Source organism: Cryptomeria japonica, chromosome 6, assembly GCF_030272615.1.
Source record: "Cryptomeria japonica chromosome 6, Sugi_1.0, whole genome shotgun sequence".
NCBI classification, from domain to species: Eukaryota; Viridiplantae; Streptophyta; class Pinopsida; order Cupressales; family Cupressaceae; genus Cryptomeria; species Cryptomeria japonica.
This window is the reverse complement of record NC_081410.1, coordinates 141,437,602-141,464,956: the sequence shown is the minus strand read 5'-3', so window position 1 is coordinate 141,464,956 and position 27,355 is coordinate 141,437,602. Positions and strand designations below refer to the sequence as shown.

Below are 27,355 nucleotides of genomic sequence, written 5' to 3'. Positions count from 1 at the left end.
AATAAAGGGTTATAAATTGTAGATGGTTCTATTAGGATGTTGAGAATTGAGATATTCAGATTTAAATCATATACAGATTTCAAGTTGAAAAAGTGGGTGAGCATCTATTCTGAAGTTCTGCACAGGATTAGAAAGTTTCTAGGAGATTGTTGTCACTTGTCACAGGGTGTGATTGTTCAAACTTCAACTAACTTTTCCTTCTTGGATCTGGTTACATGTTGGACCAATGTTTTGCTGGATGATACCCAATATAACTTAAAATCCTGTTTTGGCAAGGGCAACAATTTCTACAGTATTTTTTTGTTTTTGATTTTACGAGCATTACCCTGTTTGGTCTGGAGTTAAGTAGCAAATTTGGTTTGTTTTTATTCTTTTGTCCTTATGTGCTTGGATTTGATGCTGTATTTGCATATAATATTCTTGTGTTTAACTTTGTGTTTTTCCAGCTACATTTAATTATCATGTTTTTTAAAATCTCTGCATTTTTGGTAAAGTCTAGGTCAATCTGTTGTGGTTAGAGTTTTATTTTTTTATATGGTTGGTTATGCTGGATGCAAAATGAATGTAATGGAAATGATGTTAAATAATAATACTGACTGTTGATGGTAACACAGTTCTTCGATGAAAGAAAATAGACATACATTTTGTGTAAGCTTTGTAGTTCTGCAACTTTTTTGACTCCTGATTTTTTACGGCATTTACTCGCTGTCTTCCAACTGAGTTTTTTGCTAGTTTTTTGTGTGTTTTTTGCCAAGCACTCACTGAGTCCAACACTGCCACTTGCCACTTGCCACTTGCCACTTGCCACATCTGCGATACACAGGATAAATGCAGTGAAAATGCATATAAACCACCACAAAAAAGGTTTTGTTGGCTTTATAAGCCCTATCTGCTTATATTAGGAAAAATGATTATTGCCTATTAAAAATTTATGAAAATGCCATGCTTGATGAAGATTTGTATAGTTTTGAAGGTCTTCATTTGGATGTGCTGCTGCCAGACTCCTGTGAGGGGTGCTGCTCATCAACTTTGGTGGGGGCATTGCCCTCAAATCCCCTACCAAATTCATTTGATATATTTTGCATAAAAATTATGATTTTAAATTTTTATTTTTTCTCTTTTGAAAACTTTTAGTGTTTTTTAAGTTGCTGGATTTTATCAAGTTTTCACCGAGTTGGAGATTTTTGGTCTGCCGAGTCTGTGTTGAGTCCAAATTTGGAAGCTATGGTTCTATTCATATCTTAGCAATTTAAGGAATGAGAGGTGGCACGTTTAAGCTTGGAACATGCATAAGGATATGGTACTACTTAGTTTTATAACTTTTCATATGGTACTATTGATTATTATAAGGAGTCACAAATTTTAGATGAAGTGTCAGAGTCTCTCGTTTTTTTGTTTTAATTTAAGTTGTTAGGATGTGGTTGATTAGGATTAGAGTTCTTTGGCATACGAGTCTGGACTATATGAGAGGTAATTGCTATTGTATCTTGATGGTTATTTGTGGTCTTATCTGTTTGTGAAATTCCAGTTTCCTTGATCTAGATGTTTATCACAGTAGAGTTATTAAGGTTGGATGTAAACTGAATTGTTTGGACTCAGATGGCAGGAAATTTTTAATGTATGCTTATAATGTTTGGATGCTGTTAATGTTTTGGGTTATCATGTCGAGGGAGGGTAGAAGAAAGGGTACCTACTTCTGAAATGATAACTTCCTGCATCTGGATGTTTATTCTAACGTAGATATTAAGGCTTATGTAAACTGAATTGTGTGGTCTGAGATGTCAGGAAGATTTAGTCGAAGGTTTATTATGTTACAATGTTTATAATTTTTGGGGCATACTTATATCAAAGGAGAGTAGGTCAAAGAAATGGAAATCATATATTCTCAATCATAGAAAGAATAAAAATTAGTAGGAACTTGACTCCAAAATCTGTGAAAATTTACCTTGTGATGTCCAAGTATTGATATTAAGACTCTTGTTCATCTTCATCAACTTTTCCCAGACCCCCAACTTAAGCCTGTCATCTGGCGAAGAGTTTACTACTATGTAAAAATGGAAGCTATTATGCCATCTTGGCTTAAACCTTATAAAAGGAACAAAAAGTAAAGAAGAAAATGCATGAAAAGAGAATAAACACTCATCTCTTTCAGAGTCAAACTGATTTATCCTGGGTTCTTTCTTTTTGTGATCACTTTAAAGATTAAACACAACGGTCAATGTGCCTACATCTTTCTTGTTGCATAATGAATTTTTAATGGTTGATTAATATCCTTTTATGATTTAAGAAGCTAGTCATTTGTTGCTGATGAGGGAAACAGATGTGTAACATGATCCTGATATGCAGTGGCGGGATCGCTTGCTGACAGCTTTGCGAGCAATGAATGCTGGAGAAGTAGCAGAACAAGCCCTTCGCCAAGTTGACAGGATGCTAAGAAATGCTGAACGTGCATCCCGTGATCCACGGTTTACGAAGGTGACTATTTGAGCACATTATTGATTCTGGTTGTTTTTAGGAATTTGTTCCCGACTTTCTTATAAATGCTATTTATTCGCCTTATGAAATAAGGCTAATTAATTTCATTAGATTTTTTAGGTTATGTATTTACATGTATAATTCTAGATTTCATTTCTTTATCAGGAAGAAAGGTCAGCGATGAGTTTATATGGTGTAGAGACAGTCAAGAAGAGGCCTATAGTTCATGATAATGGCAGCTCGGGTGACATTGACGAGATGCCTGGAAAAAGATTGCGATCTACTCTGCAAAATTTACCAACAGTGCAGTTGCCTCAAACAACTAGCAGTACAATGCAGGATAATGGTCCTTCAAATGGGGTATCATCACTTGATGGTCAAATGAATCCAGTACAACAGATGATTACCATGATAGGTGCACTGCTGGCAGAAGGAGAAAGAGGCGCCGAATCACTTGAGATCCTCATTTCAAAAATTCATCCGGATTTGCTTGCCGATATAGTAATTGCTAATATGCAGTATCTACCTGCAAGTCCTCCACCTGTTTCTAACAGGGTTGTTAATCTTTCAGCATCCACAGGTTTACAAGCAAATACATCAGGTAAAGTATCACAAGCCACATCCCTATCAACAAACATATCACAAGCAACAGCTTCACAATCTATTGTTTCTCAAGCGATGCCGTCATCTAGTAGTACATCTCAAACGAGTCCATCTACAAGCATCTTGAACTCATCTGCAGTAGATGTGGCTATGCCCCAACAAGTGCCTCTAGATGTTCGGCGTGATCCTCGGAGGGTATGTCCACACTTAATATTGCTCATGTTCTGTAGAAAGGCTGTAGAAATTTTAATCCTATTGTCTATTACTGTTTTTTAATAGATATTTCTTTCTTTTTGATTTGTCTACCCTTTTATATAAAGAAAGTCCAACTTATTTTAAAATGGTTCAGGATCCTCGGCGTATGGACCCTCGACGTATGGCAATCCCTGTTGGTGTATCATTATCATCTGCGAAGGCAGAAGACACACGTGTGAAAACTTCTAGTCCAGTTGTAGCCACATCTGTAATTTTGCCTGTAACAAAGAGTGAAAGTGTTTCTGCTAGTACAGTGGGGCATGTTGAATCTACTCTCTTACACCTGAATGATTCCAATCCCATGGAAATAAAGACAGGAAACATGGAGGAAGTTCATGATTTGTCTCCAGAGTTGGCAACACCTACACCAGTAGTTGCAGGAAGCATTTCTGTTAACACTGGGGCAGTAGAACTTCTGCCATTGAGGAGTGCTACAACTGTAGAATCTGAGTCAAGAATGGAAGTGGATTCTTGTGCAGAAACAAATCTGTCTTCTTCTGATGTATCATCTACTACGACTTCAGAAGCTCCCATGCCACAGTTAACAATGGTGCAGCCATACATAAATCTGACAGAGGAACAGCAAGCTTTCTTAAGTAAGATGGCATTCACCCGTATAGTTGCAGCATACAACCAAGCAGGTACTGCAGGTGGTGGGGATTTGCGACGAGCACTGCTAGCACTGTTAGTTGCTCAGGTAAAGACTCCAGGGTTGCTTCTGTAAGATAGTAAACTGCTTTTGAGATCCTAGTAACTCACATAACTGGTAACCATCAAGGTCAGGCTCCAGTGATTTCACTGTTATTTGTTGGGAACCTATTCACAGTATACCAAGGTCCAATAATTATATTGATAGTTTGATCTTTAGAAATATGATTATTTCAGATATTTTTTGCTACTAAAGGGCATGCCTGTGAATCAAGGGTAATGATGCTCTAGAAACATGCAACATCAGACATGGATTTTATTATGTATTGAACTATATTGGGGTTATGTAACCCAAACACTTTGTTGAACACTGTAGCATTCTTTGGGGAAGATATATATTCTTCATGTTATGCTACTCTGAGATATACTGCTCTAGTTCATTTACAGCATCTCTGTATTATGGTTTGGTGTACCCCATTATTTCATCTGCATTATTTTTCTTTATTTTTTGTCTCTATGTTTGGTAATATTTGCTTTTTGATTATTAATACTGCATACACTATAATTTGTTAAATATGTATTTGATGCAAGCCTCAACCAAGACAGGAAATTTCACATGATAAATACACAGGAAGTATGTAGAACAAATGCAATGTCACCTGTGAAAGACTGAAAGTTTATTTACATATTGCCAACCCTGTATGTTACCTACAAACATAATATTATAATTGATGCCTATGAAATTAAAATTTACAATTTTTATTCGGAAAGGACAACATGTGTGTTATTATGATAGAAAATTAGTAATCATAATCTTACACGTTGCATTTTATATAATTATTAAGGTTTTTAAAGAAAGGACAATGATAATGTGTTATTTTTGGTTGGTAGAAAATATTAGTTATCAAAATTGCAAAGGTGTGGTATTATATATTATTATTAGCCATTTTTAACTAGGTTGCCGTAACTTTAATCTAGAGTGATGTTATAGTCTTAAATCCATGAGGTAAAATTGATTGTGTCTCTTAAGTATGTGATCTAGGATCAAATCCATAGGCATACAATAGGGGCTTGTCGAAGTCAAATATAAGATGGTTGTGTTTCTATGTGTTACAGCCCTACGTAACCAGAAAAGGAAACATTGTTTCTGTTTGTGCCATTATTTGACCTTTGAGAATAGTTTTGATTATCTTAAGATAATTAAATGTCATGAGCGTAGTTTTATATTACAATAGTAGTATAATCGAAGAGGCTTGCCAAAGCAGACATTTAGTTATTAGAGGACATGTTTATTTTGAAGGTGGACTGATAAACTTATAGATATCAAAGGCATTAGCAGCATATTTGGATTTCCACACAGAGAGTTAGATTGAATGTTTACAGTATGGTATGCTGTAAATTACTAAATATGCATGGGAACAAAGCATTAATTAAAGCAATTGATGGTAAGAGCTATGGTGATGATGGATTTTCATGTAATGATGGATCAGAGGCTTTGGTTTTCCCTATCTCATGACCTTCCCCCATGCTTACCCTCCATAGCGAGTATTGTTATCTTGTTTGATTTAAGAAAGAAAGTTTCTTGCATTTAGATGAATTGCATTCCTTGCTCATCTTTTCCACTCACCTAAGACCTTTTGGCATACTTGTCTCCCAATAAAAAACACTGTTTTTGACATGATTCTTGATGCATGGGTCTCTTATACTAGTTCCTTCTGTGATGTTCTTGACTGCTGTCCATCACGATACTCTATCTTCTCCATTTTGTTTGTCAAGAGAGTTATTTTGAAGCTTCGTGCTAGCAAAGTAGCTGATTATGAAGTTCTCCAATTTGAATTCATCTATTTTGGTGTGGATTACCTTGCTGTTCCCCTTGCCACACTCTTTAATGAGCTGGCATGTTTCGGTTTTCCTCAGTCATGATCTCAACACATCATTCATCCCATTGATAAGTTTGGGAATCTGTCTATCTCTGGCAACTGGGGGAGCATTATGATTGGGTATGCTTTTGCCAAACTTTATGTATTAGTGTTGGATATATAGCTATCAGGTACTTGGAAAGGAATTCTATGTATATGTACACCTTCTTAGTGTGTGCCTTGTAGATTTTCTTGGACATAGCATATTCAATGTATGTAGCGTGTTGATAGGATTTGTAATGGCAAACTTCTTTTATTAACACAGATTTAAAAGCACAATTTGAAAATTCTTAAAGAATTTATTAATACAAGTTAAATATTAGTTGTACATTTGTCCATTTCTACCTGCATTATAACATTTCCAAAGGTAATACAAAACTTTGATTCATCAGGTGACAAATATTTTCAAATATAAACTTTCAACAAAGACAATCTTCCAATAAAGAAACCTTTTAGTACAAAAGGCATTTGAAAAAGTAAATAGAACTTGTACATCCAAAACCAAAATTACCTTGGCTCTGTGATATTTTCAAATATCCAAATTATTTGGGTCTATTGCAAAATTTACAGAAAGAGGCCAGCAAACCAAGACAGACAAATCCTTAGGTTCAGGGTTGGACTATTGCTATAGGGAACAAGAAAATATTCCCTTTTTTGGTGAAACAGGGGCTTTCTATCTTCCTTGCAACTGAAACTATGTAGGTAGTTAAGATCTATGGTTCTAATAACACCATCTTCTCCTCCATGTGGTTAGTTTGTCTAAGTCTTGAATTGGGATCTATTGGCACATATTAATTGAAGGTTTATTTCACACCTGGTCTTGTAATGGGCACATGGAAGGAGTAACTTCAAGATTGAAGATAATTAATCTATGGTCAGACTTTTTTCTTTTTCTAAGGGATCCAATCTCCTAGTGGATATGAATAATGGTCCCTGATTATTTGATTTCTTACTAAACATAGAGTTGAGAACTTCAGATCTCTGGCAGGAAACCTGTTATTCGCATTGAGCTCTTGAGCACATAAACATTGAATCTCACCATCAAACATCAAATTAACTTGTTTACATAAATATTGAATCTCACCATCAAATTAACTTGTTTACATAAATATTGAATCTCACCATCAAATTAACTTGTTTACCTAAGTTAATTTGGGTAGCCCACTATTTTCAAGGTAGAAACATGATTTTGACATTAGTTGGGTTTGGATTTGTCATAATATCTTGGAAGCTGACGCCCTTCTAGTGTTATTTACCATGTGAACCTGTCAAAGGTAGTATGAACCTTGAGAAAAGTTTTCCATGGTTATTTTGCTTCAATAGCTCTAATAATTTGCCAAGCATTTTAACCCTAGCCCTGGATATAAAGATCTGTGATCCTAGGCATTTTTTTAATATTTTATCTTTAAGTGCACAATAAAGCTTCCAACAAACCAATAAAAGAGTCCCAGAGAAATGATCCAAGGAGTTTGTTGAGTTTGCTCTAATATATATATGTTTGGTTATCAACATTATCCTCAATTATTTGAGTTAGGACAACTTGATCCGAATTGGATACCTTGTATCTAATCCCACAAATGCCTAGGGACTCTGCTGGTGGCATTGTATCTTTCACTATTGAATGCTGGATTTCAAGGGTTTGCACACATAGCAGGCATCCAATGATGGTACATATAGTTTATTATTTGTCAGATATGTTGTGAAAGGAATTATCTGCAAAAATGTTTTCATCAAGAAGCTAGCTTGAGGGCAATCCTGGTATTAAAGACCTGATTTCAGCTCTGTGCAACTTTTCGTCAACAGATAACCTGAACACCAAGTAATAAGAATACATGATGCAGCACTGACAGTTTGATCTACTCAACTAGACCTTCTCATGCCTAAAAAAATTATGCTGACATGTAGAAGAGTCACTGCATAGGTTTGTGCTTTGACAATGAACCAAAGTCCATAGCTTTGCGTGTGGCTATTATGAATGCCCATTTGATGCTATCACACATCTTCTTGAAATTGATACCTTTTATATGGTATTTTTTTATTTATTGAAAAAATATTTACTCTAAACTATGCCTGTTTTCTCATTTCTAGCAATGGTGGGGAGCATGTGTTTCACCATAAGAGCCAAACATGATCCAACATTTTATGCAGTTGAAATCCAGAAACAAAGACAACACTGATCCAGCATTTCATAAGAAATGCTGAACAGGGTGATATGAATTCATAATAAATTCAGGTCACCTGACATTAAGATAAATTTAATGTTCCCTTTGTTGAAATTGCTACCTGGAGATTATGTTCTTTTTGAGCAACATATTAACTAATTTCAAATTTGGCCTCCATAATCATGAGTGACATGGTAAAGTTCCTAGGAAAACCTCCAGGCATATATCTTTGATATGTGGTCATCATCAATTCTGTATGCAGCTAGTCCAACCAAACCAATTGGCAATTATAGAATTGGTCACTTTGCAAAGGATCATGCTAGTGCGTTTTTTTATGATCACAACATTTTAAAATAGTTGACACACTCATTCCCTGCTTCTTAAGGTCTGGAGAAGCACCCCTTTCTGTGAAGGTTGCACAAGTTTCTATACATCAGGCATGCATAGCCTGTAGCCGAATTTTGTAGCTTTCTCATGTGGTGGTTTTCAAGAAGGATTATTGTGCAGAAGATTGGTAATGTGTTGAATTTCTTAGACAACAGTTACTATCTGCATGCCATGGAATAATTATTTTCACAATGAAGTCACTCTACCACTGAATTCTATCAGTGCCACTTGGGGTCTAGGAATTAAAATCTGAAATGTTTTTTATATTTTGTTTTCAGGTTTTTTTTTTCAAGTGTGGAACATTTTGAGGAATTGTGTTTTTTGGAATGCAGCTTTTCAGCTGCACAAATTAGGTAGAAAGTGAAGGGCTGCACAACTTGCACTGGCTTCAAGCTAGAGAGATTTAAGGCATGTTTGTTGTTGTTGTTGTTCATCTTCCTTCTGTGATGACACTTCAGGCTTTCTGCAGAGAGATTGAGGGCTATGGAGCTTCCTGTTACTCTGTTCTTTTGATCTTGGCGACTGTGTATTCGTGTTTTCTGGATTTGATATAGCTCCCATGGTTTAAGTCCATTTCTTCTCTACTCAGCTTGCGTAAGGAGCTTTGCTCATATATTTTTGAGGTGGCACACACTTCTGTACACATGGGCTCCCTTTAGGAAAATAATGGTCCAACCATCCTTCACAGAATTTCTCAATTGGCAGAAACAGCATCTTTTGCTTCCAAAGGCCTACTACTGTTAACACAGACCAGCTGCCACCACACCAAAAAGTTCGAACTGTTAGTGAGAGCACCACTGAAGAGGTTAGGGTGTCGAGGAGGGTTGAGGGTCCCATGTGACAACGGTTTAGCCCCCCCGAGCTGAGAGGTCCATACTGGACAGAGTCAACCACAAGGTGAGTAAGTTGTCACCAGTGGGAGTCGAACCCTTCCCAGTAGAGTCACCAGTTTTGGTAACATAAACCAGCTGCCACGACATATTTTAGTGATAACAACTACTAATGACTATATTTAGAATGGATACTGTCATTTATAAGAATTACCAATAGGGCAGGGATTACACAGAAAAATATAAGATGAGTGGATGAGGATCGCATGTCAAAGCATATCGATGTGTTGAAGGAAGGTCTATAAACCTCAAAACCATATAAACCTCAAAACCATTCCATAAGAATCTCAAATTCAAGTGTAAATCTTTTTGGTCTCGCTTGCATCCAAATGTTAGTAATTATAAAGTTTGTATATCATGAAATCTGGGTACACTCACTGGTATGTGGAGTGTAGGACTATGATTGAGCTGGTTGTTAATATGTTCCAAAAAGTAAAAAACTACTAAAATAATACAACAGATAAGGTTCATAGAGTTATGTATGTTTTAGTCCTAGCAAATAATTGCAACGCTCAAATGAATGAGAGTAGATTCGAAGGCACATAATATTTTAAGTTAATGGGCAGACTTATAATCGTTTATATATTCTATTTTAGAAAATATGGTTAGTAGATGATAATGATGCTCTGATTTACATAGATGTTGAGGTTCAGTCTCCTATATGCCATAAGGCAGATATGTTGTATAGGTGATGTGTGAAGGTGTTTGCAAAATTTTTTGTTGAAAGTAATTTGACCATCAAGTTCCTAGGATACCTAATTATTTCTGGTAAATTATATTAACCATTTCATTTACATATAGAAGGGCAGGCCAGGATCATCTCATCAATGATAAGGCAAGCAGCAATCTGGAATTTTTTATTTTATGTGGAGGAAGACTCTTTAAAGAGCTATCCTCAATCTCATTACATTACAATTATTCTATGAAAATTTTAAAAGAAAAAGTTAAGATTCATTGGAATTGAGGTTTATCATTCAGATTTTCCAATGTTTTTGTTTACTTTGTACATTGCCCAAATCCACTGGCTTTGGGGACAGTTGGCTGATTTACAATCTTGAAGAAGTATAATAGAACGCTTAAGAATTTGCCATCTTGAGGATTAGGGAAGACTATATAGGCCTATGATAAATTTTTGAGTAAGATACTGCCTTGGTTTGGCAATTTGGCTGTAGATTTTGAATTCATTCTGAATTTTGAAAAAGCTGCCATTAATCTACATAGGGTGATTAACAAGAGAAGTAGGAAACATCACAACTGAAAAACAGAATAGTATCTGTTTGAACAATCAATTAAGCCTATAAGAAATCTAGTCTATGTGAAGAAAGTAGCACTAGACCAATTGTCTCCTGATAATCAGGAGAGATTTTATGGGCTTCAAAGAATGTGTAGGAAGGGTTAGTGAGGTCTATTGTCACAGAAAATCATTCAATTACAGTTAAAACCCCTTAAGAGAGGAAGTAAGAGAAATTCAATCTACAGAATAATTTCGTAATGAATCACAAAATAGGGCATTGAAGGTTATTTGGCTGTCAATATGTAAGATCTCGTGAGGAATTGATTGCATATTAAGCTATGCAGCAATCTATTTGCATCAAACAAATCAAATTGAAACTTTCTCTTAGGATATGTAAATAAAAAAGCTATAGTGAAAAAAGCATTTTAGATAAGCATGGTTGGTTGCTAAATCGCTTTAGCATTCAAATTATGGGTATATGACTCTCTTCGCATATTTAAATTTAGTACATTTACATTATATTAGCAGCACAAATTTAAAAAAAAATGGTCAACAGGGTGTATATTTAAATTAAGTACATTTACATTATTAGCAGCACAAATTTCATAAAAATTGGCCAATAGAGTTGTGTTGGTGGCATATGTTTATAAAATAGGCTAATATTCAGAGAATTTCATTTAATGTTGATTGACAACAAATAATGAATATTTATTTCCCTAATCCCTATATTGGCTTTGGTTGAACCGGAATGTATGTTCTACAACACACAAAGGATCTGACATACGCATCAGATATTACACAAAGTAACTATGGTTTTACAGAGTCTCTGATGTCTTGATTATGTTATGTTGTATGGTGAATACAGTAGAGGTGTTAAAAGTTGAGGTCTCCCCTCCAACTACATTGAATAAGACAGCCATGGTTCACGATCAAGCTCCCTGTGGCATCAAATTGAAGGATTCTGTACTAATGATTCATGGAGGAGTGGAAGCATACTATTAATTTTAACCTTTTTATGCTAGCATATCTCTCTAGGAGCCATGTTATAAGTCTTTATGAGACTTCTTGAGGATTATAGTGAGAAGGCATTACTAATGGATGGGAAGAGCTATACACTATTTAACTTGAGGCCATTGTGAGATTATATATTCATCTTTACTTCTTGAAGATTCTGCCAATAATCAATTTCTTCTGGAGGGCCTTTTGATTAAGAACTTAGAAGGTTCTTACAAATAGAACTTTAGTCTTTGGACTTAGTGTCTGAGGGCATTCAAGCCAGTGTACATGTCTGTTTGTCCTTAAGTTATCTCCAAAGTGAATCGGAAGATGTGAAAATCAATTGTATGCTTGCAAAAATTATTTGTTGTACATTTAATAGAGCTTGTGACAGGCATACATTTAGCATGATTGCAGTTTTATTTTCCTGTTTGAGCTCATTTTGTATGTCTATGTTTTATAAAATGTGCTTTTTAGTGTTGAGCTTATATTCAAAGTTTCAAACTACTTTTAAAGTATGAGTGGAATGAGTTTTAATCTATTAAATCTTGTATTGACCAGTGTGAAACAGGTAATGATGCGGTGGGAGTCCTGCAGAAGCATATAGTGGCAGATTATCAAAATCATAAGGTAGATTAATTTGTAAATCTCTTATTATAATTGATCCGATCTTATCTCTGGGATAGGATATCAGTCAGTTATTTTTCTATCATGAACTTGTAATACAATTTAAGGATGGCTTCGTTGATTGATTTATTCATTTTCAGCTTTTGAATGAGAAGAAAGGATTTTTGGATTGATCCAAAGGTTTAGCTTCCCAAAGAGTTAAGTCTTCTTAAAGGACAAATGTATTTGAAAACAAATACGGGAAACAGCCACTAATTTTTTTTATAAAAGTTTTATTCTCTAGAGTTTTTTTTTTTTGGAGAAAAGAATAAAGAATATCGATAAAAGTGGAATATTAATTCCAAGAGGCTGAAAAAGAGTTGAATAGGACTGTATGCTAATTTTAAGGCCTTATTTTTTTTTATTGCTGATTGATTCTGGAACCAAATAACGGCCAACTATATGTAGGGAAGTGTTCATGAGCAAAAATTGCAAGAGGCGTGCTTGAAACTGTGGGTTAGCTACAAGGGTTCTAAAGTATTTTATAGACTCTTGTAGGGAAAATAGTTAATCTTCAGTCTTATATTATCTACTGTGCAACCTATAAATAAAGTTTGGTAGGGTTAGATGTATGGCATGCATGGAGTTGATGAGCAATTCAGCTTGGAACTTTATGTTCGACTTCGTGATATATTTGTTAATTTATAGCAAAACTTCTGTTTAATACTGTTTGGGAAGTTGATGGCAATTTTTATAGCAAAACAAGATCAGAAGTGCATTCAGGTCTTATAATGGATGTGTGAAATAAATCCAATAACTGGTCCAGGTGTCAGGTAATGACTGAAAGGAATAGGCCCATGATACCAATAATAGGTTGAATTAATTGCCCAGCTGTGGTGGGCAAACAAGGTAGGAAAATAACATTAACAAGAGGAAAACTGCGATTGCCAGGAAGGAATGCAACAAATTGTTTAAACCAACAAAGTGAAAAAATCAAAAGATTCAAGTCATGGAGTCAGGGAAAACTACTGTAGCTAGCATAGAATAGGTCACATTTCGAGCAAATTTGATTAACATAAAACCTTGCAACCATAAACAGAAAACAAGAAGAAAGACAAACAAAATAGAATTTTTTGTTTTGGCTATGTAGGATTGATGTTCAACCCAAATGGTCCTGCATGAAATCCTTTGGGTAGAAGAAAAATGTTCCATGAGTATACAACTCATGAATATTTGAAAGCTTCCGCAACTGATATTCTTTGTTTGGCCAACTTAGATGTGTGCACCTAAGTTGCTTTCTTTAATCGTCTTATTTTTCCATTTGATCAAGTACTCGTTGTATTCGTTTCTTCTTGCTCTTTTGACTGTTTGAACATCAATGACAACTTCACTTCATCTATCTTTTTCTGAGGTAGTTGCTATACCCATTCTTCCTTTTGCTCATCAGATTCTGCACTTCATTCTTCACAAGTAATGGAATAAGTTGGAAATATTGAAAGTTGGTGAATTATCTATACTTGTAGGAAACTTCCTTAAAATCTTAGAGGGTCCAATCTTTTTCCACTTAAGCTTGTTGTAGCTTCCTTGGGGAAATCTTTCTCTCCTCAAATCTGCTAACACTAGATCCCCTACTTGAAACTCTTGTTCTCTTCTTTTTTTATCAGTATGTTGCTTATATTTTGTTGTATTTTTCTCCAAGTTTTTCTTCACTTCCTGGTGCAATTCATGGACATAATCAGCCAAGTCTTCAGCTGCTGCACTTTCTCTGTCTAAATCAGTAGTAGCTTTCAAAATATCTATACCCCTTGGGCTGTACCCATGCACAATTTGAAAGGGGGCTTTGACGGCGTTTCAATTTATTGGACTATTGTAGGCAAATTCTGCTTGGGCTAGCACTAGATTGCATTGGGTGGGCTTCTTTCCAATTAAACAACTCAAGAAATCTCCCAAACTCCTGTTTACAACTTCTGTTTGCCCATCCATCTAAGGATGGTAGGCTGAACTTAAACTTAGGTTAATGTCCTGTTTCCTGTACAGAGTTCACCAAAATTGGTCCACGTATTTTTTTATCTCTATCAAAGACTCTACATTTCGGTAGTCTGTGGAGCCTTACTACTTCCTTAAAGGACAGATTTTCTATATGAGAAGCATATAACTTATTTTACAAGGAATGAAATGTACCATCTTAGAAAAATGATCAACAACAACATAGATGGAACCATTACCTCTTTGCGTTCTTGGTAGCCCAAGGACAAAGTCCATGTTCACCTCTTTCCATGGTCTCTCAAGAATCAATAATGGGGAGTATAATCCAATATTTTGGCTTCTTCCCTTGGCATACTGACAAGTCCTATAGTGCTGTACTAGATTCTCAACGTCTCTAACCATCTTGGGCCAATAGTAACTTCTCTCTCAGCTGTGCTAATGTTTTATCCACGCCAAAGTGACCAGCAAATCCTCCATTGTGTTTTTCCCTTATTAACTTTTCCTGCATGGGTCCTTGAGGAATACATAAACATAATCTCTACTAAATGAAATCTGCTGAAGGTATACAACCAATGAATGAGATGAAATTATAATAATATTACTTGTTTGATATTCTTCTTATTCTGATTTTTTTTAACTGACTTTTAGCTGGCACAAGAGCATGTAACGACCAATGTTTGGTGCTGCTGCTCCATTTCAAACTCTAGATTAACGGTTCCTTTCTCCCTACATTATTTTAGCAAATCGAAAATTTCTCATTATGCCCTGTTTGTTCTATTATGCTGAAAGGGAATGGGAGAGTGTTAACAAAGAATAGGAGTGAGAGGGTTAATTTATCATTTATTCCTCTAGGGCAAGGGACTAACTTATTAGTGGTCTTCTCTCTTGAATGAGGGATATATTTACCTTCTTGTGCTTGCTTATGCTGAGATTAGCTTCTCCTTGGTGGTAGGGAAATAAATTGATATCATTATCCTCCTAGTCTATTAGAGGTAATTTTTGTAAAACTTCCTATCTATTTGATTAGTATAGCACTATTGTTAACCCTTTTCATGGCTATATTCCTTGTTCTTTCACCTTTCAAACTAATAACCCCTTCTGATATGTAGGAAGAGTGTACTCCAATCTAACTAAAACAACAGGTAGGGGTTTCCTTTATGTACAAATTATACAGTCAGAATATTTCTACCATACTCACAAGCCTAATAGTCAATTTTGGAACTAAGCTGGCAAATAGAGATGTGCCCTCCTTGAATTTGCAAACCACTTGTGATGTTATCTCCCTTGGTTATGCTATTATCAGTCATATCACTGATCAATGTTAGGTGAATGTTTCAAATATCAATCACCTAGTCCAATTAATCATCAGCTTATCTATAGCAAAGTGACACTTCATTAGCTAAACATGCTAACGGAGAACCTTGCTCTTGTTATTGAGGCCATAGAGATCCATTAAGCTCAATGCTATGTGCACATAGTGGGAGGATTTCCTTTTAGTTGAGTAGCTCACATGATGCTGGAAAGCAGTAGCTAGTAGGGAAGGGATGAACTCAACAAGAAAGCATTCTATATATGGAAGGCAAATGATGGAGATCACATTTAGCATCCCCAAACTAAGGTATCTCATTTCAAGAAACACAAGAAGTAGACATTAGTAAGCACCATTGTTTGTTAACTACTTGGTGGGCTGACAAGATGTAATAAACATAAATAGAGGGACTCATCTGAAACAACCATTGAGGAAAATAGGGGAGATATGCTCCAACCATAAGTCACATCCCTATGACTAATTTGGTTGTGGTTGTCTCTTGAGGATAGACAGTTATCGAGTAGAACATAGTTACCTAGCAACATGTTCTAACTAGAGTTACCCGGGGACACATCATTGGCTTTTTTAAGGCATCCCCATCCTCGGGATGTTTCAGGGACAGGGGACGCCTAGGGGACATCCCTATAAATTCTGCATATTAGAATTAATTCTATAAGAAATTTGACTTTTACTCTGAATTTGACACAAATTTGGCATAAGAATTCTGCTAGTTCTTATATGTAAACTTTCTATAATGAATTTGTGCATGCTTTATACATGTTTTCATATGAGTATTTTAAATTTCCCTATCTATTTTAATTTTCCCTATTTTTATATAGCTGTCCCCTTTGCTGTTCCCTAGCCGTCCCCAAAATTGGCTTGAAAAGGCTTCTTGGAAACGCGTCCCCCCTTTCCGGAAATTCTGGATAACCTTGGTACTAACCCATAAGTAGGAGAGGCACTTGTAATGGTTTAGTGCATTCAGAGTTTTTGCACATTCCATCTGGGCATAACATCGCTTTCACATTAATATTGATGCCTCACAGCATAGACATGAGCACCGGTAGTTTAATTGGTTCTAGTTTGTGATCCATATCTAGCCACAATAGATATTGGACTTAGTAGAACTAGATTCATAGCCAGATCCATGTCCAAATTCTTGTGTGATTGGGATGTAGTAGTTTATCAAACTTATTGAGTAGTTCCAAGTCCTAACAGCACATCCAGTTGTAGAGTAGGCATATCTGGTAGCAACAAATTTAGGTGAAGATCTAGTAGCCCTTTTTTCTGATTATTAAGCCATTGAAGTAGTCAATCTAGAAGTGATTTCTATCTCCAGTTGTGTTTTTCTGAGTCTCATGCACCTTCTTAATGTTTTGCAGTTCCATTTAGGCAGATGAAACATGCATTTTGAGGTCTTGGTGCAATTTTGCATATTTTTTACTGAAGTCATGGAGCTTGCTTTTTGGGGTCTCATGCACTTTTTCATATATTTTTGTGTTGACTGTCATTCAAGTAAAAGAGCACTGACTCTTGTCACTTTAGTGACTTTTGTTGCAATATGTCATTGACATTGGACAACTTATGTACTTTTTTCACTTAGAAGTTACACGAGCTTGTTTTTGAGACCCTTTTGCACCATTTCTCATAATATGATGCTCATAAGTTACTCCATTGTCTAGACATCTTCCAAGGACCTTGATATACCATTTTCTTAACATTTTCAACCAAAATTGCATCACTTAATGCTCACAAGCGACTTCATTGTCTAGGCATGCTCCAGTAGCCCTTAGTGTTCCACTTCCATGGCTTGGACCATTTTGCTTTTCCTTTTCCATTTAAGTTTGGATCGTTGCCTTGCCTGATGCATTATAATACACCTTTTGTTGGTCCTACAAGAGCACTGATTATAAATGATAAAAATGATGTTCATGACTATGCTAAACAAGGATTGAATTGTCACAAAAACAATGAATATCAAGGCTTTGAATTGAAATTCGACTTGATATGAAAAATTTCATATGGATACAACACTTCTTCAATCATGTTTCTGTTGTAGAGTTTCTACTTAATTCCATATTTTATGCAATGTAGGTTTAAAGTCTTCTAATAACTATTGATTTTTTGCATTATTTCTAAAATTTTAGATATGTCTTGAAAAATATCCAGGTATAAGGGAACTTACACACGGAAATTGATTTGACTTACATTTTATCAATTTATTTTGAAGTTTGTGAGAAAGTTGTAAGAAACAAAGAAATAAGATCAATTTCCAATTAGTTGAGAACATCTACTGGCGCTGACCACAGAGATAGTTACATTATTTAGGATTTAGGTATGGTAATAGAAGTTGCTTTCTATTTTTAGGACTTGATAATAAGTGACACATACCAGTGGTGCCTGAGTAAATATGCATTACAACACAAAAACTATAAAAGAATAGATTCTTGTGTCTGTGAGCATATGCAGTTTAGAAAGATGATACTTATAATTATTTTCCTTATTAGTTAATGATATATATTTATGCTTTGATTACAAGGTCACAATGAAGTTGACCTCTGCATCTCTATACACAAAGGTGAATTTAAAGGCCTAATTTGAAACTTAAACTGTGATGTTTCATGGTTAAAGAGAGGTTTTGCTATACATCAAAATTTAAATTCTTAATTTACTTTTTTTTACACCCATTCTAATTGCTGTCGGAAATCTGCAGGGGCATGATCTCACGTTGCATGTTCTCTATCATCTATATGAACAGATTGTGTCTCAACCAAAGGAACTCGTTTCATCTGAAGTTGCTTCATCAGTTTATGAAAAGTTTCTTCTTGCTGTGGTATATTTTAAAGTCTATTCTACTGTTCATCGTGTTTTTTTTAATTTTTATTTATTTTAGGAAGGTTGTAAATTTTCTCATTGGTGATGTTAACTTTAGGTGATAGAGGAACTTTGTTTATAATAGATTTACTTCTAATCAACATAATAAAATAGATTGAGAAAGTTATTTTTCTTATTTTTGCTATTTAATGATGTAATTATTAAATATTTTGTTAGTTTTTGTGTTTGACTAGATGGCTTTCCCATTAAATAGTGACCACATGTTATCTCTTCATAATGGGATAGTTTTGAATGCGTGTCCAGGCTCAAGCTCTGCGGGATTCCCTGCCACCTTCTGACAAATCGTTGAGCAAATTGCTGGGTGAAGCACCTTTTCTGCCTGAATCAGCTTTGACATTGCTAGAAGGCCTGTGTAATCCGGGTACATCCGATCATCATGAGAAGGATATGGTTAATGGGGATCGGGTAACTCAAGGTCTAGGTGCTGTTTGGAGCCTAATTTTACTGCGACCACTCACAAGGAATGCCTGTTTAAATATTGCTTTGCAGGTAAAATATTTAATAGCTGCTTCGGGTAGGTGTTCTTTTTGGTCAGTTCTGCTACTATAACTAAGACGATTCAAATTCCTGTACCTATTTACATATTTTGTTATTTTGGATTCTAGTGATTTCTTATGTTAAGACATAATGATGAGAGAACATTAATGATTCTGGTATCTTGAAAGGTGTTATTATTAATCCAATATAGAATGTGGTGTGTTTGAAGTTTTGCTGATCTTTCTTTTTCCCATGAAACATTAGTGTATTGTAAATATGGGAACAATAGATATGCTTTTGTCAATTTGTAATTTCTATTCTGCAATTTTCCGAATTCCAATATTATAGTGATCAACAATCAGAATCTGTCTATTCTTGGCATTTTTTTTTTCTTCGAAGTTCTTAAAAGTTGAGATTATCAAGAAAGGAAATAAAGTGGATGTTGGTGATAATGTTTTCTGAGGATATTTTGAATTAAATATTAAAATCATAGAATGCAGTCATACCACCCAGTTTTGAAGAGTCATTGTTTTTTTCTAGTTTATTGTTTTCAAATTATTCTTAATAATGATTTTATAAAATTTATTATCATTAAAGTTCAATTATTTGCAGTGTGCAGTACATGATCTGGATGAAGTACGAGCAAAGGCCATACGTCTGGTATAAATTTTTTTCTTTTGAGATTTTAGCAAGCTGTCCAAAGTGCAGTGTTTGTTCTATTTAAATTTTTTACCTAATGTTTCTGTATTGCGCTTTGTGGATGTGTTTCCAATTGTATAAGCTAAAACTTTGCCTAATTGCTGTACACAGGTAGCTAATAAGCTTTATCCCCTTGACTACATTTCACAAAATATTGAGCAGTTTGCTACAAAGATGCTGCTATCAGTAGTTGATGCTCAACAGGTTTCAGGTGGCACACATGATTCTTCAGCAAGTGATGAAACATGTTCTAGAATAAATAAGGTATCTTTTAATGGGAAAAGTCAAAATGATGATGTGAAGATTTTGATTCCCAAATTTTATATTTTGTTATTTTTCCTGAACAACTGAAGAACTCTTGGCAGAAACCACAGGCATGGATCCTTTATATATAGCTACAGTTTCTGTGTACCATTCTGTAGTTATTCAGAGAAATGATGCGTGCTAAATATTTTTTTGTTTCCTTCATGTTTTTAGTTCCAAGCAGTAGACCATATAGGTGTACCTGTATGCCTCCATGCAACATAAGGTCAAGTTCCCTAGTTATATTCAACATCATTGGAGAGTCATCACTCCCCAAGTGCACCTGATTTGGATGGGGACCTAACATCCCTCTTTCATGACACAAGTCTTGGGGAGCAAGCTCACATTACTAATTTATTTTCAACCACTAGCGGTTCTTTGACCTTGAGTGTTAGGGGAGTGTTTATGTTTAATCGGTTGCCTCCTAGGATTGTCTAACCTGCCCCACTTGGGTGTGGACTTTCCTTGACAAGCATTCTCAGATTTTGTATTTGTACACCTACAATGATTGATGACAATCCATTTGTTACTCCAAAATGCATGCCAAATACTTGATGGTTTTGTTTCTTGCTTTGGTGGTCTTCATATTCTTTCATTGCTTTGCATGGGTCTCCATTGATTTTCTTGCTTCATTGTGTTTGCTTTGAGACTAGGGCCCTCTTTTTGCCCTAGTTCTTTGTTATTGTAACAAATGTACGTTCTAGTCCCTTTGACCTATTCTTGGTCATTTGTGGACATATATACGTTGACATTTAACTTGGCACCATGTCAATCAGTATGCAAATCATTGATATCCCACCATTGAAGTGTTGATGGGCCTCTATGTTAACCCCTTTATAGTTGTGTGCGTTTTGGACATAATGTACGAAAGGAACATTTGCACTGCTAGATGGCACATATATGTAATAAAATATAATGAAACAAACAACAAAGTGCAATGGGCTCACAGCTCTATAATGTCTTGTAATTAAAAGTGCTGTGAGATAAATAGTTTAGAAGACTTCAGATTTGGAGAGTTTCCTTTCTTAGGGAGTTATAGATCAGTGCACAACTTAAGTGCTGTAATGTTTTCTGCCTCCTTTGCATAGAAAAATTCATCCACTTAACATTTAGTGACCAATTCATGTCAGTTATAATCTTCTTTTGCAGTCTCCAAGCTGTAAAATTAATTTGTATAGGTTTTGTTATATTAGCAAAATTCAATAAATGCACTGTCTCTTGGTTTAGGGTTGCATGCTCTTTGATAAATAAATAATTTCATTGCCTAGATACACGTAGCCATGTTCCACTATGGTCTTGAGCCTCTTGCAGAACAGGGTTGTTTTCATAAGCAATCACACTTCAAACATAGTGCTACTGGCATTTGTACCAGTTTTTTGTCCAAGTTGAGATTTGCTCTAGCTATCAGTAGAAGAGTTTGAGTCTATTTTCATCTCTTGTTTGTGATTGTGCTTTATAGAAGGGGTAAAGCTATGCCATTACCTCCTAGTGCAGGACTAAAATCTCAATACCAATGCAATTTATTCATAGAAAGAGCTATAATTGGATAAGGTGATGTCTGATGATGACAAATGACCCACAATAGTTGTATCCTACTGTTTTTTTGAAGGTTTCTTTCATCATGGAGGCAGTGCTTCTTGACAATATCTATCTGAGTCTGGACATGTCTTACTGTTGGAGTTGAATTTTTACTTCACTTGACAAAGTATAAATCTATGAGTTTCTATTTATCTAATTTGTCACTATTATTAGAAGCAACATTTATTTAATTAGGTGTTTGTTTTTCAGGAAAATGTTCAGAAGAAAATGCCAAATGGAGAAGAATCTGTAACAGAAGGAAAAGCGTTTACCATAGAAAACACTGCTGAAAATGATTCACAGCAGGTTACTCGACATGCATCTACAGTGTCTATGGCAAAAGCACAACGTTGCATGTCACTGTACTTTGCTCTTTGTTCAAAGGTTTTAAAATTGACCCTTAGAATAAAATCTAATGCAGGCAGTTATCTTTGTTTTCTCTATGTTTAGGTGTGCATAGATTCCTTGAAGCATAGTGATGTGACATGCTTTTTTTCTTCCACGAACAATTTCTTGTCTTTGACATTGCCTTTTTTTCGTATTATTGTCAGAGTTTATTTAGTTTCACAGATTTTTTTGTTTTCTTTGCTGTGTGTATTGCATGTGCAGAAGCATGGACTTCTTCAGAAGGTTTTCATTATTTATGGACAAGCACCAAAGGCTGTGAAACAGGTTTGATTTGGAAGTTATTATTGTATTTTAATGCTGTTTCACAAATGTAACTTTCTAGATATTATTTGTGCGTGAAGCAATTGTTTCTGATTACCTTGCATAGATTCATAGTTTTTGTTATTTTGTAAGACTGATGGTATTAACTGTATTTTGGTAACTCGTATTTTGGTACAGGCAGTCCATCGGCACATTCCTACCCTTGTACGGGCCATTGGTTCCTCATCATCTGAATTGCTTGAAATCATCTCTGATCCTCCACATGGGAGTGAAAGTATTCTTATGCAGGTTCCTATCTTTCTGTTTTATCCCAGTTATTTTGTTCATATGAAATAGTCCATGCATGCAGGAATTTTATTGCTACAGCTAATTTAAGATTTTTGTTTTCTAGTAGGAGATGTTAACCTTTTGGAAGTTTGTTTGGTATCAGGTCTTGCATATTTTGACAGAAGGGACAACCCCTTCTAAGGACCTGATTGAGACTGTCAAACAGCTATATGAGACCAAACTAAAGGTTATTTAATGTACCTAACTGTTTTCGACAAATATGCAGTTTTAAGAGCTTTTGATGATGCATAAAGAAATCATTACTTTGCAGTGTTGCATCACATTTCTGGTACTAAAATTCATATGTTATTGCAGGATGCAGGAATTCTAATTCCGATGTTGTCATCATTATCAAAAGATGAGGTTCGATCCTCAATTTTACTGTACAATGTATTTCTGCTCATCAACTGTGTTATTTTCAAATTGTGTGTTACTTCATGTGAGTGGAGAACAAAATTTTGTTGATTTTGAATTTAATTGTACTTTGGGTGGGTGAAAAAGACAATTTATTTTTTTTCAAATTGAGTTTTACTTTATATCTAAGTTACTGGTTCGGTTTCAGTTTCGAGGGTTCAGTTTGCACGTTCGGTCAAATTTTTTTTTGGGATATATTTTTAACCAAACCAGTAACTTCATATCTAAGTTACTGGTTCCGTTTCAGTTTCGAGGGTTCAGTTTGCACGTTCGGTCAAATATAAGACATAATATAATATTTTGTAATTTTTTTATGTATCATAATATTTATAGACCTTATATAATATTAATAATGTCAATTATAATATGTAATATTATATAATAATAACAAAATCATTATTAAAAATTAATTTGTAATATTAACAATTTTTATTAACATATCATTTTTTTTTTTTTCGCATTATTTTACAAGTTCACAATACACTCCATCCACTCCCCTTCATGCTCTTCTCTGGGAATTATAGACAATCATAGATTGGTGGTTGTCAATGTGGCAGTAAAAGACATGGATCTTCCAAGGGACAAGGCCTACCACGACCTCTTGTTCAACCTCGGCTGCAATGCCTTTGGTGGAATGCTCATCTTCTTACCTAACATTGTCAAGTATATTGCCAAGGCGGGCTAAGATTTTCACAGAGAGATTGCATAAAGCTGAATACACTAGGTTTGCTGTAAGGCACACGATTTTCCTCCCATATTCTTCAGAGGTTTGAGCAAGTTCGTTCGGGACAAATGTGCAGTTGCTCGTACACACCTGAAAAGAACCCTCAACCAATCGGCTCCGAATCTAGACCCGATACGAACCAGTCTCGGATTTGGGCATAGGAGGGGACAAACCAGTAATTGAGCTTTATATGAATGAAAAAGACAAAATTATAAGTTAACTTTGAAGACTCAATAAACCACTTGTTTTAGTGAGTTACCTTTTGCGGGGATGGGGAAATGTGAGAGCATGAAAAGAGAATGGTTGGAAGCATCGCCAAAATTCTACGGATGACATTTGAGTGGGAAATAAGTATAGGGATGGAGTGCAGAAGGGTGGGAATGTGTTCCTGTGGAACAAAGATTAAACCATGGTCTGAAGATTATTATTCCGTTTCATGTGGTTGTGCATCATTTCTGCATAAGACTATTTATAATGGCGAACTAAAAACAAGCCAAATGATTTGACAAGTGGAAATGTTACAAGAATTGGTGTAAATTTGCACATGCAGGTCAATTGACTTAAATCTCAAGAGCATATTCAGTCTAGGAAACAAGTTAAAACTTAATAAATGAATTGATGAAATATTTAGAGAATAAAAGTGTTCATGTTGGACAAAACATGTGGTACTCATAGTCGTTGAGGCATTGAAGTTGACAAGGTACTTAATTGGAATTTTGTATCTCATAGTCATCTAAGTGTCTTATTGGTGTGGAAGGATGAGCTGTTTAAAGCATGGCCATATTGATGGCTTCAATCAATGGGTAGTGGTCCAACATAACATCTCTTGCAATGTAAGGGATAAAATATTAGCCATAATCTCTTAGATATTGGTGAAGATTTGTGCCTACATTTTATAAGATTGGTTTATCATTTTTCTAGACATTTATCCTTTTTATCTGTCTACAAGATGACATATGGAAGTCTTTTTCGTGGTTTGGAATATAGAGCAATCTATGGTCGTGTCATGTAGAGTGAAACCATAGATCCATCTATGTTCCATAGAAGTTTAAGGGGCAAAGTGGAAATGTTATAAGAATTGGTGTAAATTTGCACATGCAGTTCAATTGAGTGAAATCTCAAGAGCATATTCAGTCCAAGAAACAAGTTAATTTTCATTCTTCAATTATGTTAGAACTTAATAGATAAATTCAAGTAATGAAATATTTAGAGAATAAAAGTCTTCAAGCTGGACATAACATCTGCTACTCATATTTGCTAAGGCAAGCAAAGTGACAAGGTACTTAAGTGGAATTTTGTATCCCATAGTCACCTAAGTGTCTTATTGGTGGAAAGGATGAGTTGTTTAAGGCATGACCATATTGACGACTTCAATCGATGGGTAGTGGTCAAACATATTATCTCTTTCAATGTTGAAAAATTAATTGCTCAAATAATCAATGTATTAGCAAAGGAGACGAAGGCTCGTTAAATAGAGATTGACAAGACAATGCACAAACCATTAACTAGAAGATAAACTTGACGCTAAATATAGAGATTGCTAGTTCAACTCTAAGACACTAAAAAAAGAATTGAAGATGACAACTAAAGACGACAACTAAGATGGACCATTATAGAATAAATATAATTTTCAAGGGAAAATTATAAAAGCCGTTCAAGCCAAACATGTAAATAAGTTGTCACTACAAGAAAATAGAGAATTTCAATTGAATTCGCCTCAATGCAAAAACGGTGGTAACCGACAAGAGCCACTAATCTGCAAGCAAAGAGAACGTCATCTATCCCAAAACAAAGTCGTTGAAGGCACTAAGCCAAAGAAGACATTCTTGGCCGCCACTAATAAAGACTGCAAAACCCCCCCGCAAAGAGACATTGCGGTAGAAAACCTAGATCAGAAAAGTCTTCGTGCGGATTTAGAGAGGCGTCCCGACAAAAAAAAGAGCCTGCGCATGCAAAAAACTCAGCAAACTCGCCATATCGTGCGCATGGAAGAAAAAAACTTAACGCGTAGTCACAGAGAAAATACGTTGTGCGATTTGTAGCATAAATGTGTGGAGAAAAATGCAGTTTGCGAAAACAAGTCGCAGAGAGCCACAAAAACGCTTTTCACGTGGTAAAATTATTCACTTACCCGAACAATGAAGTTGCAGCCAAATAGATAAAATGATGCATGAATAGACAAAATGGTGCCCCCCCCCAAAAAAAACGTGCGAAAAATCGCTCACAGCAACCCATGATCCACGAATCAGCAAAGGAAAAAAAGTTGCGATCTGATGCGATTTTCGAAGCCACAACCACTAAAACCCTCGAAATTTCCAGCTTTAGAAAATCCACGTGGAGAATCCACCCACAATTTTTGTAAAAAATCGTAAAAAACTTCTGAAAAATTTAGGTAACAAAAAAGCAATGATTTTTTAATGAAAAAATCAATTAAAAAACTTATGGAAAAAATTCCAAGTAACAAAGCACGAAATTAAAAAATCATCAAAAGATCTTTCGCTTTGATACCATGAAAAATTGATTGCTCAAATAATCGATGTATTAACAAAGGAGACAAAGGCTCCTTAAATAGAGATTTACAAGATAGTGTACAAACCATTAACTGGAAGATAAATTTGACGCTAAATATAGTGACTGCTAGTTCAACTCTAAGACACTAAAAAAAGAACTAAAGATGACAATTAAGATGACCATTATAGAATAAATATAATATTATTTTAATACCCTCCCACGCAAGATGTTAAGAAGATGACCCTAGAGGAAGCTTGGTTTGGTAGAAAGCCCAAAATCGGTGATTTGAAGGTTTTTGGCTCTATTGCATATGTTTGGATTCCAGATACCAAGTGCATGAAGCTGGATTCCAGATACCAAGTGCATGAAGCTGGATTCCAGATACCAAGTGCATGAAGCTGGATTCCAAGAGACAGAAATTGATGTTCATAGGCTACAGTGACACTCACAAGGCTTATCGGCTAATTGATGTTGACACTGATCTTCTCATATTCTGTTGAGATGTGGTATTTGATGAAGAACGAGGGCCTTTTTCAGTCTACGTAAAAAAAACTAGAAATATTAGAATTTTATCTTGAAATAAGCAAAGAAAATGACAAATGCATGAACAATATGACTATGCATGAAATCACAGTATGGAATTATAATGCTTTATATCAAAATTTAGCTTTAATTGTTGAGGCAATCCATATCATACCAAAAAGAATGACATGGAATGCATCAGAATTCCATTTTTTCTTTGGGTATTTATGATCCAAAATCATGCTGAATCAATGTGTAAACCACAATTGACCTCTCAGGTAAGCAAGATGGCATGTTTAATACACAATACAAAAATAGTTTAAACTAGTTCAAATGTCATCGAATGCTATTGATCTTGCTCCCAACCCAATGCTAAACTAGCATGCATATATGTTCTTGGTGGCCTACTACTGAAAATTCCCAAAATGTAAATGACTTGTAGGCTTAAAATGCAGAATTCCAAAATAACATAATGTGTGTTGGAGGTTATCCTACTGACTACTTGGTCTCTAGGTCCTTGTGTGATTACCACTATACATTTGTTATGAATTGGATGAAAGTTACTTAAACCATAATATCCTACCTGGAGATGAAGTTGGTGCATACTAAAAGTTTAAATCCTTAAAATATCTGTAAGTTTCATATTTTTAAAAATTTGTCAAGTAAAACATCAGCTCGTTGAGTCTGAGTCTTGTAACTATGGTTCGAATATATGATCACACTCATCAGATGTAGTCTAGGGTAGCAAACCTCTAGAGTTTATAAA

The 27,355-nt window shown here is 35.2% G+C and overlaps 1 protein-coding gene across 1 annotated transcript in view; it reads left to right on the top strand.

The window, feature by feature from the left end:
• The window catches only part of LOC131061569 (uncharacterized), a 160,411-nt gene that overhangs the window by 46,344 nt on the left and 86,712 nt on the right, over positions 1–27,355 (top strand). Inside the window, exons 7-19 of the mRNA XM_057995310.2 lie at positions 2,347–2,475; positions 2,641–3,273; positions 3,428–4,030; positions 12,131–12,199; positions 18,184–18,303; positions 18,609–18,854; positions 19,455–19,502; positions 19,653–19,805; positions 21,633–21,806; positions 22,032–22,094; positions 22,269–22,379; positions 22,522–22,605; positions 22,734–22,781. Of these exons, the coding sequence (XP_057851293.1) occupies positions 2,347–2,475; positions 2,641–3,273; positions 3,428–4,030; positions 12,131–12,199; positions 18,184–18,303; positions 18,609–18,854; positions 19,455–19,502; positions 19,653–19,805; positions 21,633–21,806; positions 22,032–22,094; positions 22,269–22,379; positions 22,522–22,605; positions 22,734–22,781 (2,481 nt within the window). The remainder of the gene's footprint in view (positions 1–2,346; positions 2,476–2,640; positions 3,274–3,427; positions 4,031–12,130; positions 12,200–18,183; positions 18,304–18,608; positions 18,855–19,454; positions 19,503–19,652; positions 19,806–21,632; positions 21,807–22,031; positions 22,095–22,268; positions 22,380–22,521; positions 22,606–22,733; positions 22,782–27,355) is intronic.